Source organism: Entelurus aequoreus, linkage group LG04 (assembly GCF_033978785.1).
Source record: "Entelurus aequoreus isolate RoL-2023_Sb linkage group LG04, RoL_Eaeq_v1.1, whole genome shotgun sequence".
Taxonomy (NCBI): domain Eukaryota; kingdom Metazoa; phylum Chordata; class Actinopteri; order Syngnathiformes; family Syngnathidae; genus Entelurus; species Entelurus aequoreus.
In genome coordinates, this window is record NC_084734.1 from 77,669,266 (window position 1) to 77,682,591 (window position 13,326).

Below are 13,326 nucleotides of genomic sequence, written 5' to 3' on the forward strand. Positions count from 1 at the left end.
CTGTTGAAACTACACTGTATAATGTGATGTCATGCCTGCCTTTTATTACCTACCTATAATCTTCTTATGGACATTTGTTTACAAAAATAAAACATATTTTTCCTGCAGGACCAGGTGAGGCCAGGAGAGGCTGACAGTAGTCCTGTGGAGCCAGAGTCAGGCCAAGAAGAAGGCCCTGCCCCAAAAAGAAGAACAACATCTGTCGCACTGGAGAATCTGCTGGGGAAGACATTCACTGAGGTCAGAGTTGCTCCCAAATCAGCAAGTACCAGAGCTGAGGAGGAGCTGAAGAAGTATTTAGAAGAACCTGCACTCTCTCTCACAGAAGACCCCCTTGACTGGTGGAAGTTCAAAGAGAGAGATTATCCTTTACTAGCCAAATTAGCTAAACAGTTTCTATGTATCCCAGGTACAAGTGTTGCGGCAGAGAGAGTATTCTCCACTGCTGGAGATGTAGTGACAGTGCAGCGGAGCTGTCTATCTCCACAACATGTTGATCAGGGGCCATACTTATCAAGCTTCTTAGAATTACTCCTAAGAAGTCTGCTAAGAGTTGACTTAAGAGTAAATAAATTATTCGCTGAAAGCTGCACTTAAAAGTTAGTTATCAAGCGTCTTACTCACACTTTCAGCGAAGTGTAGGACTGAATCTTAAGTGTCACACTCAGAGCTGAATTACGACATTACTATGTGCCGTAAACGGAATTTTAGGTGACGTAATTTCTGTGTCCATAGAAATGACCAATCACGGAAGGGAATCCGTTGTCTAAGAATAAAGAAATATCTTGGAAATATTTAAGTGGACAATGGGAGTGTATATTTTGACAATAAACTACAAAATAATACAAAACAAACTAGTCCCCGCCGGCACTCACGCTACCGCTCCCTCTCTTCTATCGCCCACACACTCACTGACGTCACTCACCTCACGGCCACACACATACGCTACTGTCATAACATTTTCTTTCCAATTCATTAATTAGGCAACTAATTTGAAACTGGTGTGGGTGGCTCTATATATACTAGCCCACTGCAGACACATGCAGAAATCAACAAGGAATCGAAAAGTATTAAATCTGTGACAAAAATAATATCCGCTCTGTCTAAACGATACCGTTTGATCAGCTGCTCGTCATCAAAAAAACCAAAACATTGTTCCGTTCCCTGAACGTTCGCGCACGTCTCTCTCGCCTCAGTGCCATCCCCTGCTGGCAACTCCTAACCACTTAAGACACATCTGAAGGTCTCTTAAATATCGTAGAGAGTAGGAGTGATTCTTAGACCTAAGAACGTTGATAAAAAGCTTTTATTCTTAAGTTTGAGAGTAGGACTAAATTTCGCAAATTCTCAGGACTTAAGTGTAAAATGGCACTCTAAGAAGCTTGATAAGTACGGCCCCATCTTATTTTCCTGCAAAAGAACCTACAGATTAGTGATTGCTGAATGATGGATAATAATCCTTCTATCATACCCTGACAAAGTTGTGTCAAGCACTTTTGTGATTTGTTGTTAAGAAAAAAAGAGAAATAACAGTATTTGTTAAATTTTATTTTTGGTTCTCGGAAGTTCTCAGAAATATAAAGGCAGCTAGCCTAAGCCTACCAATTTTATTTATGTTACAGACATTTTATTACTGCTTTTGTCTTTTGTTAAGAAAAATAGAGACATAACTAAGTAGTATTTGTGTAATTTTATTGGTGTAAGTGGCATGTTCTCAAAAATATAAAGGCAGCTAGCCTAAGCTCATTTGATTTATGAATCATTTATTTTGTTGTTTTGCACAAAAAAATAGTTCATAATGAACAGTTACAGTATTTTTGTATAATTTATGGTAATGTTTGGGCAAGTTCTGGCACAGACTGGCAGCTAGCCTAGCCTACCAATTGTATTCTATTGATGTTACAGTCACAGGAGTTGTATTACTGTATTTTATTGTTCTGGCAACAGAGTGAGTAGTAACTGAGTGTCAAATTCAGTCAGATGTTAAGACGTTTTGTTCTAGTTAAAATTTGTGCAAGCATGAATAAATCAGACAATATATTGTCTTTGATTTACATTTGTGTGTTTACATTATTGCAATCAGTTGATAAAACATTGTCCTTTACAATTATAAAAGCTTTTTATAAAAATCTACTACTCTCCTTGCATGTCAGCAGACTGGGGTAGATCCTGCTGAAATCTATGTATTGAATGAATAGTCTTGGCAAAAATCTTAGCCACACGATTATCAAATGTAATAGGAAAATTAATTCATACTGACCAAACTGGCTTCATGGAAGGTCGACAATCTTCAGACAATACAAGGAAATTGTTTAATGTTATTTACTATGCTAGAAGTCTCCCTTATCCCACAGACGTATGTACTGTTGATGCGGAGAAGGCATTCCACCGCATAAACTGCTCATTTATGTTTTGCACATTACGTAAATTTGGATTTGGAGATAATTGTATACAATGGATTAAGATGCTTTATACAAGGCCCATGGCATCAGTCAAAACCAATAATCATATTTCAGAACCTTTTTTGTCAAAAAGAGGAGTAAAACAGGGATGTCCTGCATCTGGATTATTATTTAATTTGGTTATTGGCTCTCAGTATAATAAGCTATCGATGTATTGTGACGACATCATTTTTTTACCTGTCACATGTTAACTCCTGTCTTCTTTATATCAATAATGTCATCACTGAATATGGCTGTTTATCAGGGTATACAGTTAATTGAGACAAATGTGACATATTACCACTTAATAAACACTGCAAGAAATTACAAGTTCAGAACTCCCAAATTAAATTGTATTGCATTATTATGGTAATGTTGTGTATTGTTTAAAAAAAAAACAAACAAAAAAAAAAATCGTTTTTGAATCGAGAATCGTTTTGAATTGAAAAAAAAAAAATCGATTTTGAATCGAATCGTGACCCCTAGAATCGATTTTGAATCAAATCGTGGGACACCCAAAGATTCCCAGCCCTAATATATACATACACATACATATATATACACATACATACATACATATATATATATATATATATATATATATATATATATATATATATATATATATATATATATATATATATATATATATATATATATATATATATATATATATATATATATATATATATATATATACACACACGTACATATATATACACATACATATATATATATATATATATATATATATATATATATATATACATATATATACACATACATATATATATATATATACACATACATACATACATACATACATACATATATATATATATATATATATATGTATGTATGTATGTATATATATATATATATACTTATATATATGTATGTATGTATGTATATATGTATGTGTATGTATGTATGTATGTATGTATATATGTATGTGTATATATATATATATGTATGTGTATATATATATATATATATATATATATATATATATATATATATGTATATATATATATATATATATATATATATATATATATATATGTATATATATATATATATATATATATATATATATATATATATATGTATATATACATATATATATATATATATATATGTATATATACATATGTATATATATGTACATATATATATATATTATATATATACATATATATATATATATATATATATGTATATATATATATATATATGTATATATATATATATATATATATATATATGTATATATATATATATATATATATATATATGTATATATATATATATATATATATATATATGTATATATATATATATATGTATATGTATATATATATATATGTATATATATATATATATATATATATGTATATATATATATATATATATATATATATATATATATAATTTGCTGCATTAGACTAATCATGAGCTGTGGCGCTCTACACTTCAGAATCTTACCATTTCTGCTAGAATCCTCAAAAAACACCAATAACCTGTGTTTGGGATGACATGCGTCTTTTATACACATATTCTGCAAAACAGCAAATGGGATTGGATATCAAGATCAGGGGCCATATTTATCAAGCGTCTTAGAGTGCCATTTTACACTTAAGTCCTGAGAATTTGCGAAATCTACTCCTACTCTCAAACTTAAGAATAAAAGCTATTTATCAACTTTCTTAAGTCTAAGAATCACTCCTACTCTCCACGATATTTAAGAGACCTTCAGAGGTGTCCTAAGTGGTTAGGAGTTGCCAGCGTTCAGGGAGCGAAAGGATGTCCTGGCTTTATTTGATGACGAGCAGCTGATCAAACGGTATCGTTTAGACAGAGCAGGTATTATTTTTGTCACAGATTTAATAAGGGGCGTCATTTCATCAGCAACATCACGCTTTCAGTTTGCCTAATTAATGAATTGGAAAGAAAAGGAAACATTTATTTTTGATTCATTGTCAATATTGTTTGTTTGTTTTGTAATATTTTGTAGTTTATTGTCATATAAGATATTTCTTTATTCTTAGACAAGGGATTCCCTTCCGTGAGTGGTCATTTCTATGGACACAGAAATGACGTCACCTAAAATTCTGTTTACGGCACATAGTAATGTCGTAATTCAGCTCTGAGTGTGACACTTAAGATTCAGTCCTACACTTCGCTGAAAGTGTGAGCAAGACGCTTGATAACTAACTTTTAAGTGCAGCTTTCAGCGAATAATTTCTTTACTCATAAGTCAACTCTTAGCAGACTTCTTAGGAGTAATTCTAAGAAGCTTGATAAATACGGCCCCAGATAATTAAATGCTTATATGGTCAGTGCACAACATGGTGGTAGAGGTAAATGTGAGGTGTTAAACTTCAAACACTGCTTCCAGCATTGCATTACCCCTGCACACAGGCAGTGTCCTGCCTCAGTTTGGTTTATGAAAATACTAGGGTGAAATATTAATTTTTCCAAAAATAATGTTAGTATCGAGATAAAGCCAAAGAGCGATATTTAATATTTTGGAAGAAAACAACCAATGAAACCTTGCGGTATATTCAACTGAGAAAAGGAAAACATGCATTTCTTGTATTTTTCATTCAAAATAGAACAAGCAGACATAGAATAGAAAATAACAATGTTATTGCATGCCAAGTTGACATATCAATATTTGATGCTTGCTTATTGACAGTCGTAAGAGATAAAGGACACAAAACCCATTTCTTGGTGGCCCTATAAGTTGTTTCCATCTTATCCATACTTTCCACACGACTGGAATATAAGTTGTTGGTTTCATGGGTTCAACTCTTTCTGGCTGCAGTACGATATGTTTGCGTTATTAGTTATGTTCACTCTCGGGTGTCAATTCTTGTAGACTTTGACAACGATACATAACGCTTCTTTGTAGACTTCTTGACCTGGCTGGATGTTGCAAAAATGTTTATTTTCCCCCAAGAAAATAGTTCTGTGATCACTTACTTTAGTTGTCCTCAGTAGTCTTTCAAGTATTTTGGTGTTGCTGTGCTGGCCAGTACATTCTTTCCAGATTATAGATTTTGTCTCCTTCAATTTCTGCTTATTTTGGGTCTATTCCACGGCTTAATGAGCTCCTTTCACTTGCATTGACACCTCTTTGGACCACATATTGAGAGTTCCCCTGCTACCACATGCAAATTTTTAAAACTTGGAACCAATTGAAGACCTCTGACGAATTTGTGGTTAGGAAATTTGCATCTGTCGTCAAGGGAGCGTTCTCTAGACTTGTCTTGCACATCTGTTGCAAGCAGCGCAGGAAGGCTGTTGAACTTCTTGTGAATGTTGTGGGACCTCCAAGTTTGAACGATAAATACGCCTTAAATCAGAATAGCTCTTGCTAAATATTTACAGAATCAAATCTGGTCCACATGTGCGTAGTTATGTTAACAATATTTTTCCAAACACAATGACCAAATTTTACAGTCTTTATTACTAATACAGTTCATGACTCTACTACCAGACTGTAACTAAATGAAACTGCTTACAGTTCACATGGTCTTGTTTTAGGCTTTTTGAAGATGTTTTAGAAAGACAAAACTGTTTGGACAGTCTTAAGCATTAATTTTCAAGGAAAGCATTAAATATAATTTTTTATTGCCTTACTGGCTTGATACTCTAATGATGTAATGGAGTAGGATAACACCCATCTTGACTCAATTAGTGACATGTCCTCCTTATTTTAAAAAGTTTACTTCATTTTTATATCTTCCTGAAAACTAACTTGTAACAGGGCTATTTTTTAATGGTTTTCAGTAGAACATAATACTTTTTTTTTTTTAACAGTTTCTGCATGCTAATATGGCATTACTATCTTTAAGAAAGATAAAATCAGGCATTAGCTAATACAGATAAAATAAGAATACATTTTTGAAAGTAGCTTATTTATAAAGACTTCCAAAATCAGCCATCAGTGTCATTATTTTGTAACAAATACAAATGGCTCCATTAAAAAATATATCTTTAGTTATTGCAGTCCAACATGAAATATAAGTAGACACTTTCAAATGAGAAACCATGGCATAACTGACAGAGGCATTTGGACAGAACAAAACATTTTAATCCATCAGTCAACTCCATTTACAAAAGTATATTCCATTTTATATACAATATATACACAGACATATAAACAACAATCATTTTACCACTTGTATGCATTTATGCAGTAACTCGACAATAGCACTATCATAAAACATATCACTAATATTCCGCAGGGATGCTGTAGTGCAAAAGTGTGCAAAATCTATAGTGCTGTTGCTCTGTGAATACCTTAGAACCGTAAGCCTAGAACAGGGGCCGGCAACCTTTACTGTCAAAGGAGACATTTTGCTCCTCTTCCACGAAAGAAAATAGTCTGGAGCTGCAAGACATAACATCTTTCATATATATATATATATATATATATATATATATATATATATATATATATATATATATATATATATATATATATATATATATATATATATATATATATATATATATATATATATATATATATATATATATATATATATATATATATAAACATTTTACTGTAAATGTCATTTTTTTATAGACAAATACCGTATTTTCTGGACTATAGAGCGCACCAGTATATAAGCCGCAGATATGTTGCTAAATAAGTCATTTACACAAAGATTTTTGAATATTTATTTATACATCTTAGTTTCCAAACGGTTCCTGTAACACGGCAGTAAAAAGGATGATCAAACAAAACCGAAGTTATCGTCATGGACCCACTAGCTGCGGGAGATCGCTTTCCAATCAGCTAAACAGACTCAATAAATCCATTGTCTTGGTGAATCACTGAGGAATTTGTGAAACTGAAAGAATACAAAAAAAATGCCGTTGTAAGTTAATTATACTAACACAGACACAAATGTTAGCATATTAGCTAAAGCTAACAACAATAGCTTCATTACATCACAATAGCATGTACAAGTATGTATGAAAACACTCCCAGGGTCATCACACATGGGACGGTTTAATAAGTGTAAACAGTTTAATTTATATTGTAAAACTTACAAACATTGCTTAAAACACTATGGACGGCTAGAAGACTGAACGGCACTTCTACTTCCGGTTGAAAGGACTAAATGAAACGACACTATAATAACAATAACACACCTTATCAGTGTGTTTGCTTCTTGTTGTTTTTTATAATATTGCATTATGGCCGTCAGCAAGGAAAATACAACTTAGCCGGACTGTTTTAGAAGCTGCAGGGTCCAAAACGTAGGAAAAAAGTAGCGGCTTATAGTTCGGAATTTACGGTAAATTTGTCCGCGCAGAATTCAACTCTATTTTCTTCTGAGATGTTTCTTTTTTGGGATGTATTCATGGTAAGCTAACAGCAAGGGTTGCACACTCAAGACGCCAACATCTCTGTTGTACGGCACACAACACAGGCTTCCCCTCCCTCTTCCATGCCTTTCTCACACTTATTCATTCACTAGTCAGGACTCAAAGTTATACAACTTTTAAAAAAAAATGCACACTCCCTCTGTCTGGCGTTTTATAAAGGACACAAGAAGAAGGCTGAAGAGCTGCAGGTTGCCGACCAATGCCCTAAAACCTTTTTATGGCAAACTACACAGCAGTAGCTATCTATTTTATATAGTTAGATGAACTCTAAAAATGTCAAATATCACAATTTGGAAATGCTTGTTTTTTTAAGCAACACAAATATTATTTGTCAGCGATCAAATTTTTGTATTAAGCACCTGTGTGTGCAGTATCCTTCCTTGGTATAATGAGGGAGAGATGCAGGTGACTTTACATAGTGACTTACTTGATGAGCAAACAGACATTCAGCTCGTCACGGTCAATAGCACTTGATCAGTGGAAGCACAAGCATAAAACAGTCCGTATTGTCCTTCTTACTACAGAGTTGTGGTAGAGAGATACTGTTTTTGACTTCATCACTGCAAATTGCCATCCTAGCAGGATCTCAGAGGCCTTCTAGACACCCATCTAATCATGACGCATAGAGGGCTGACTTGTGTAGTTATCAATTCTGCCCAGCAGATGGAGCCTCTCCTAGTCTGACACTCCCCAGGAAAGTGGTGTGGTTGGTCATACTGATGAGCGTGTCCTCATAGACTATACGGATGGAGATCCTCTGGCCAGCACGCAGCAGGCTCACCCCAGCTGTGTAGCAGGTGTTGAACTTGCGCTGGCCCGTCTCGATGCTGCAGGTGCAGCAGAGGAAGGGGTTGGAATCCACCATCACCTCGTAGCTGGCGATGTCTGTGAAGTTGAGGTAGTACACCTGGCGGAGAGGAGGGCAACTTTATGAAAGACGGCAAGGGGTCGTCCATTCAAGATATACTGTGTCCAGCTGAAACAGTTAGGATAACTGAGTGGCTGACAATTGTACAAGTAGACACAGATGGTAGAATCCAAATGAGCAGACATGTATGGTTAGGTGAAGTGAAGAGGATTTTGATCGTGAATTACACCAGTAAGAGTTATAAGAGTTACGTCAAGGACCGTACTCACTTCTACCTGACTATATATGAAGTAGACGCCATCCATTAGCACCTCAAGCTCTCCGGAGCGAGAGTGCATTTTAAACACACGGTGATGGATGGACACGGTCTTCCAGTTCCTGAGGATGCCTTCAGAAAGATCTAAACACAGCAAAAAAAAAAAAAAAGAAGAACATTCAATCAATCATCAATCCTGTCCATTTAATTAATAATATATGATTAATGAGATTAGATCTCCTGTGTGAAAAATTGTGCTTTTACAAAGATAAGATCATCAACACGTTTCAGAGAGGTGTAAGAATATGTTTATGGTTGTAGTTTTTACGATAAAGCTGCACTACATCATACTAAAATGTAAACTAGTGTTGTCCCTATACCAATATTTTGGTACCGGTACCAAAATTATTCCAATACCGTATTTTTCGGACTATAAGTCGCAGTTTTTTTTATAGACTTATACTCAGGAGCGACTTATGTGTGAAATTATTAACACATTACCGTAAAATATCAAATAATATTATTTAGCTCATTCACGTAAGAGACTAGACGTATAAGATTTCACTGGATTTAGCGATTAGGAGTGACAGATTGTTTGGTAAACGTATAGCATGTTCTATATGTTATAGTTATTTGAATGACTCTTACCATAATATGTTACGTTAACATACCAGGCACGTTCTCAGTTGGTTATTTATGCCTCATATAACGTACACTTATTCAGCCTGTTGTTCACTATACTTTATTTATTTTAAATTGCCTTTCAAATGTCTATTCTTGGTGTTGGGTTTTATCAAATACATTTCCCCAAAAAATGCGACTTATATATGTTTTTTTCCTTCTTTATTATGCATTTTCGGCCGGTACGACTTATACTCCGGAGCGACTTACACTCTGAAAAATACGGTACTTTTCTAAATAAAGGGGACCACAAAAATTGCATTACTAGCTTTACTTTATTTTAACGGTACTTTTCAGAGGCGGTATAGTACCGAATATGATTCATTAGTATCGCAGTTCTATACTAATACCGGTATACCGTACAACCCTAATGTAAACACCCCTCAACATGATGAAATGCAGTTATACCTCCCTACAACCTCAATAATTAAATCTATAAGCTAAGGACATGTCCACACACACACACACTGGTACTTTCAAAATATCTCTCTCTTCAGTGTTAAAACAAGATCCATCCACACAGGTCTCGTTTTAAAACAGTCTGTCCAAACAAACACACATTCTCTGGCTGTCATGCACATTTTGTTCGAACAGGTAAGCCCGAAAAGCTGCCACTAGCTGACTTGGTAGCATTGTAACACCTCTATTTATTGATAAAGTAATATTACGTGTGCAACAAAGTGTACATGATCTTTACAATCCGCGCACACCAACACATAACCCAGGGAACATCTTCAATGTTTTTTAGTCGCACCAGGCGTTTTATAAAGACTCACAAAAAAGTATTGTTTTTCAAAGTTGTCCTAACAGCTGAAGATACAACCGGGATCTTGTCGCAGCTTAGTTCTCTTAGGCCATGTCCACACAAACACAGAGTTTCAAAAACGCACATTTGGAGTTAAAACGATCTCCATCCACACACGTGTAGTTTCAAAACTGTTTATGTCTACACACAAACACATACACTTGCTGTCGTGCACATTTTGTCCAATGAGAAGCCTGGAAAAGCAATCACAGCTGACTTGTTGGCATTACACCTTTGTTATTCTAATGTGTACTTTGATATACTAGACGTACAATTACATGTACATTATCTTTAAAACCAGCCTGCATTTACACAGAGCCCTGGGAACATTACCGTATTTTTCGGACTATAAGTCACAGTTTTTTTTCATAGTTATACTCAGGAGCGACTTATGTGTGAAATTATTAACACATTACCCTAAAATATCAAATAATATTATTTAGCTCATTCACGTAAGAGACTAGACGTATAAGATTTCATGGGATTTAGCGATTAGGAGTGACAGATTGTTTGGTAAACATATAGCATGTTCTATATGTTATAGTTATTTGAATGACTCTTACCATAATATGTTACGTTAACATACCAGGCACGTTCTCAGTTGGTTATTTATGCGTCATATAACGTACACTTATTCAGCCTGTTGTTCACTATTCTTTATTTTAAATTGCCTTTCAAATGTCTATTTTTGGTGTTGGGTTTTATCAAATAAATTTCCCCAAAAAATGCGACTTATACTCCAGTGCGACTTATATATGTCTTTTTCCTTCTTTTTTTTTATTTTATTTTTTTATTTTTTTTATGTCCTGTTCAGCTTCTCGGGCAAATCATATAGCAGATGTAGATGCCCATATCGGCTGTTCAGATTTACTTTACAAAAGAGAAGTGTAGGATACTTCTCTTGTTGCCTTACTTGTATTTTGACTTTATTAAATGTATTTATATTATCATTTGGTGCAGCCGGGCCGGAGCAGGAGGGGATAGAAAGAGAGAAAAAGGAAGACAGAGGGGGGAATTGTGGGGACAAGAGGGGGATTAGACAGAGAGACAAAAACAACAACAGCAAACACAACAACAACAACAACAACAGAGCAACATCAGCAAATACGACATGTACAAATATGATGGTAAAAGTAATAGCAAATAAGCAGTTAGCGAAAATTAAAAAAAAAATACAGAACTGAGCATTATTACACTAAAAATGGAGCAATATGAACACCAATAGAAATAGTGCTATTGATAATAAACAATACCAGTACTTTACCTTTATTATCAACAATACAATTGTTCAAATGCAACAATACATATACGTAATGATAACTTGAGATACGAAAGAATGCAGAAAAATGGAGGGGAAGAAAGAGAAGCAACCTTAACCTTGTAGATTGTTATAGTAACAATAGGTTAAGCTTTGTCAGTCTATTCTTGGTGTTGGGTTTTATCAAATACATTTCCCCAAAAAATGCAACTTATATATGTTTTTTTCCTTCTTTATTATGCATTTTCGGCAGGTGCGACTTATACTCCGGTGCGACTTATACTCCGAAAAATACGGTAGTTGTGATTTCCCTCTCTGCATGAAAGTTTAAAATGAGCATATATTAATATTAATTCAAGGCTAAGGCAACATATCGAGATATTAATTCAAGGCTAAGGCAAAATATCGAGATATATATCGTGTATCGTGACATGGCCTAAAAATATCGAGATAGTAAAAAACGGCCATACCGCCCAGCCCTAGTTTAAGATCAAACATACAGTAAGTCCTTCTATAATGTGTTTAAAGGCAGCAAGGCAATGTTGTTGAGCTTTGGAAATGAAATCAAAAGAGTACAAGTCTCCGTTGTGCCGTGTAGACGCATGCGCTGAGGGGAGAGTTTTGGAACTCTGGCCAGCGTTTGCAAAAGTCTGCAATTTTAAGGACAAAAAGTATGCCTTTGCGAGGCCTAAACGCAGAGATAAGTATTGGTTAATTAAGTATCCGTGTTCGTGTGGACATGGCCTAAGTATCTCTTTTCGTGTGGACATGGCCTTAATATTAACATTTGGGACGCATATTTTTACATTTATTTTTTAGCAGAGATAAGCATGTTAACTTGTAGAGAGTGGACCTCTGATAACAGACCACTCACCTTCTCTCACTTGGATGGTTGTCTCCTGCCCTTGCAAATGGACCACTGCGGGCTGAAAAACAAAGATGTCAGGTGAGTGACTGGGCTGAAATAGTGTTGAAATCAACGGTATTGCGTGGAGATATCATTTTGTTTTGTAGGTGACATATTGTACCTGGAATTCTTTAGTTTTTGTCCTATCAGTCCTAACAGGAACCCCTGCAACAAAAAGGGAGACACAGTTCTGAGTGCACTGGAAGCAAAACCGACACCACATTGACTAAAAGAAAACAAGCAATGTTCTAGACTAAATAAAGATCATTGCTATCCCACACAATTTTTGGACACCTTGCATTAGAAATTCTCACTGTAAAGTGATAGGTTTATTCATTTTGACAACTTGAGCCTTCCCTGAACGTGGGAACATGGCTACAAGCAGGCTCATGCTGTGTAATACAAGAATGGGGTTTGAGTACCTGCTGGGCCTTGAGCGCCTGGAGGCCCCTGTGGCCCAGGGGGGCCGGGCGGTCCTGCAGGACCCACGGCGTTGCTTCCTGGGATACCGGGGATACCAGGAATGCCCGGTGGGCCTTGTGGGCCCTGGGGACCTGGAGGACCAGGGGGGCCTGGTATTGCTCGTTTTTTCCCTAAGAAGACAGAATCCAAAATGAGTGAACTGTATTACAGTATTTGACAGCAAAGTTGATTTTATTAATGGTCTTACGGGCTAATCGGTTTAGCATTCACACAAGATGTAT

General features: G+C 35.1%; 1 protein-coding gene across 2 annotated transcripts in view; it reads right to left on the reverse strand.

Annotated features, from left to right (window-relative positions):
• Window positions 1-7,023: 7,023 nt before the first annotated feature.
• LOC133649040 (ectodysplasin-A-like) overlaps window positions 7,024-13,326 on the reverse strand; it is a 45,260-nt gene continuing 38,957 nt past the window's right edge. Inside the window, exons 5-9 of one of the 2 annotated variants that reach the window (XM_062045734.1) lie at window positions 13,045-13,215; window positions 12,744-12,787; window positions 12,590-12,641; window positions 8,991-9,115; window positions 7,024-8,754 (exon numbers count right to left, since the gene is read on the reverse strand). In XM_062045734.1, the coding sequence (XP_061901718.1) occupies window positions 8,494-8,754; window positions 8,991-9,115; window positions 12,590-12,641; window positions 12,744-12,787; window positions 13,045-13,215 (653 nt within the window). In that variant the 3' untranslated portion in view covers window positions 7,024-8,493. Of the gene's footprint in view, window positions 8,755-8,984; window positions 9,116-12,589; window positions 12,642-12,743; window positions 12,788-13,044; window positions 13,216-13,326 lie in introns of both variants that reach the window. The other variant, XM_062045733.1, reaches the window with a different exon arrangement.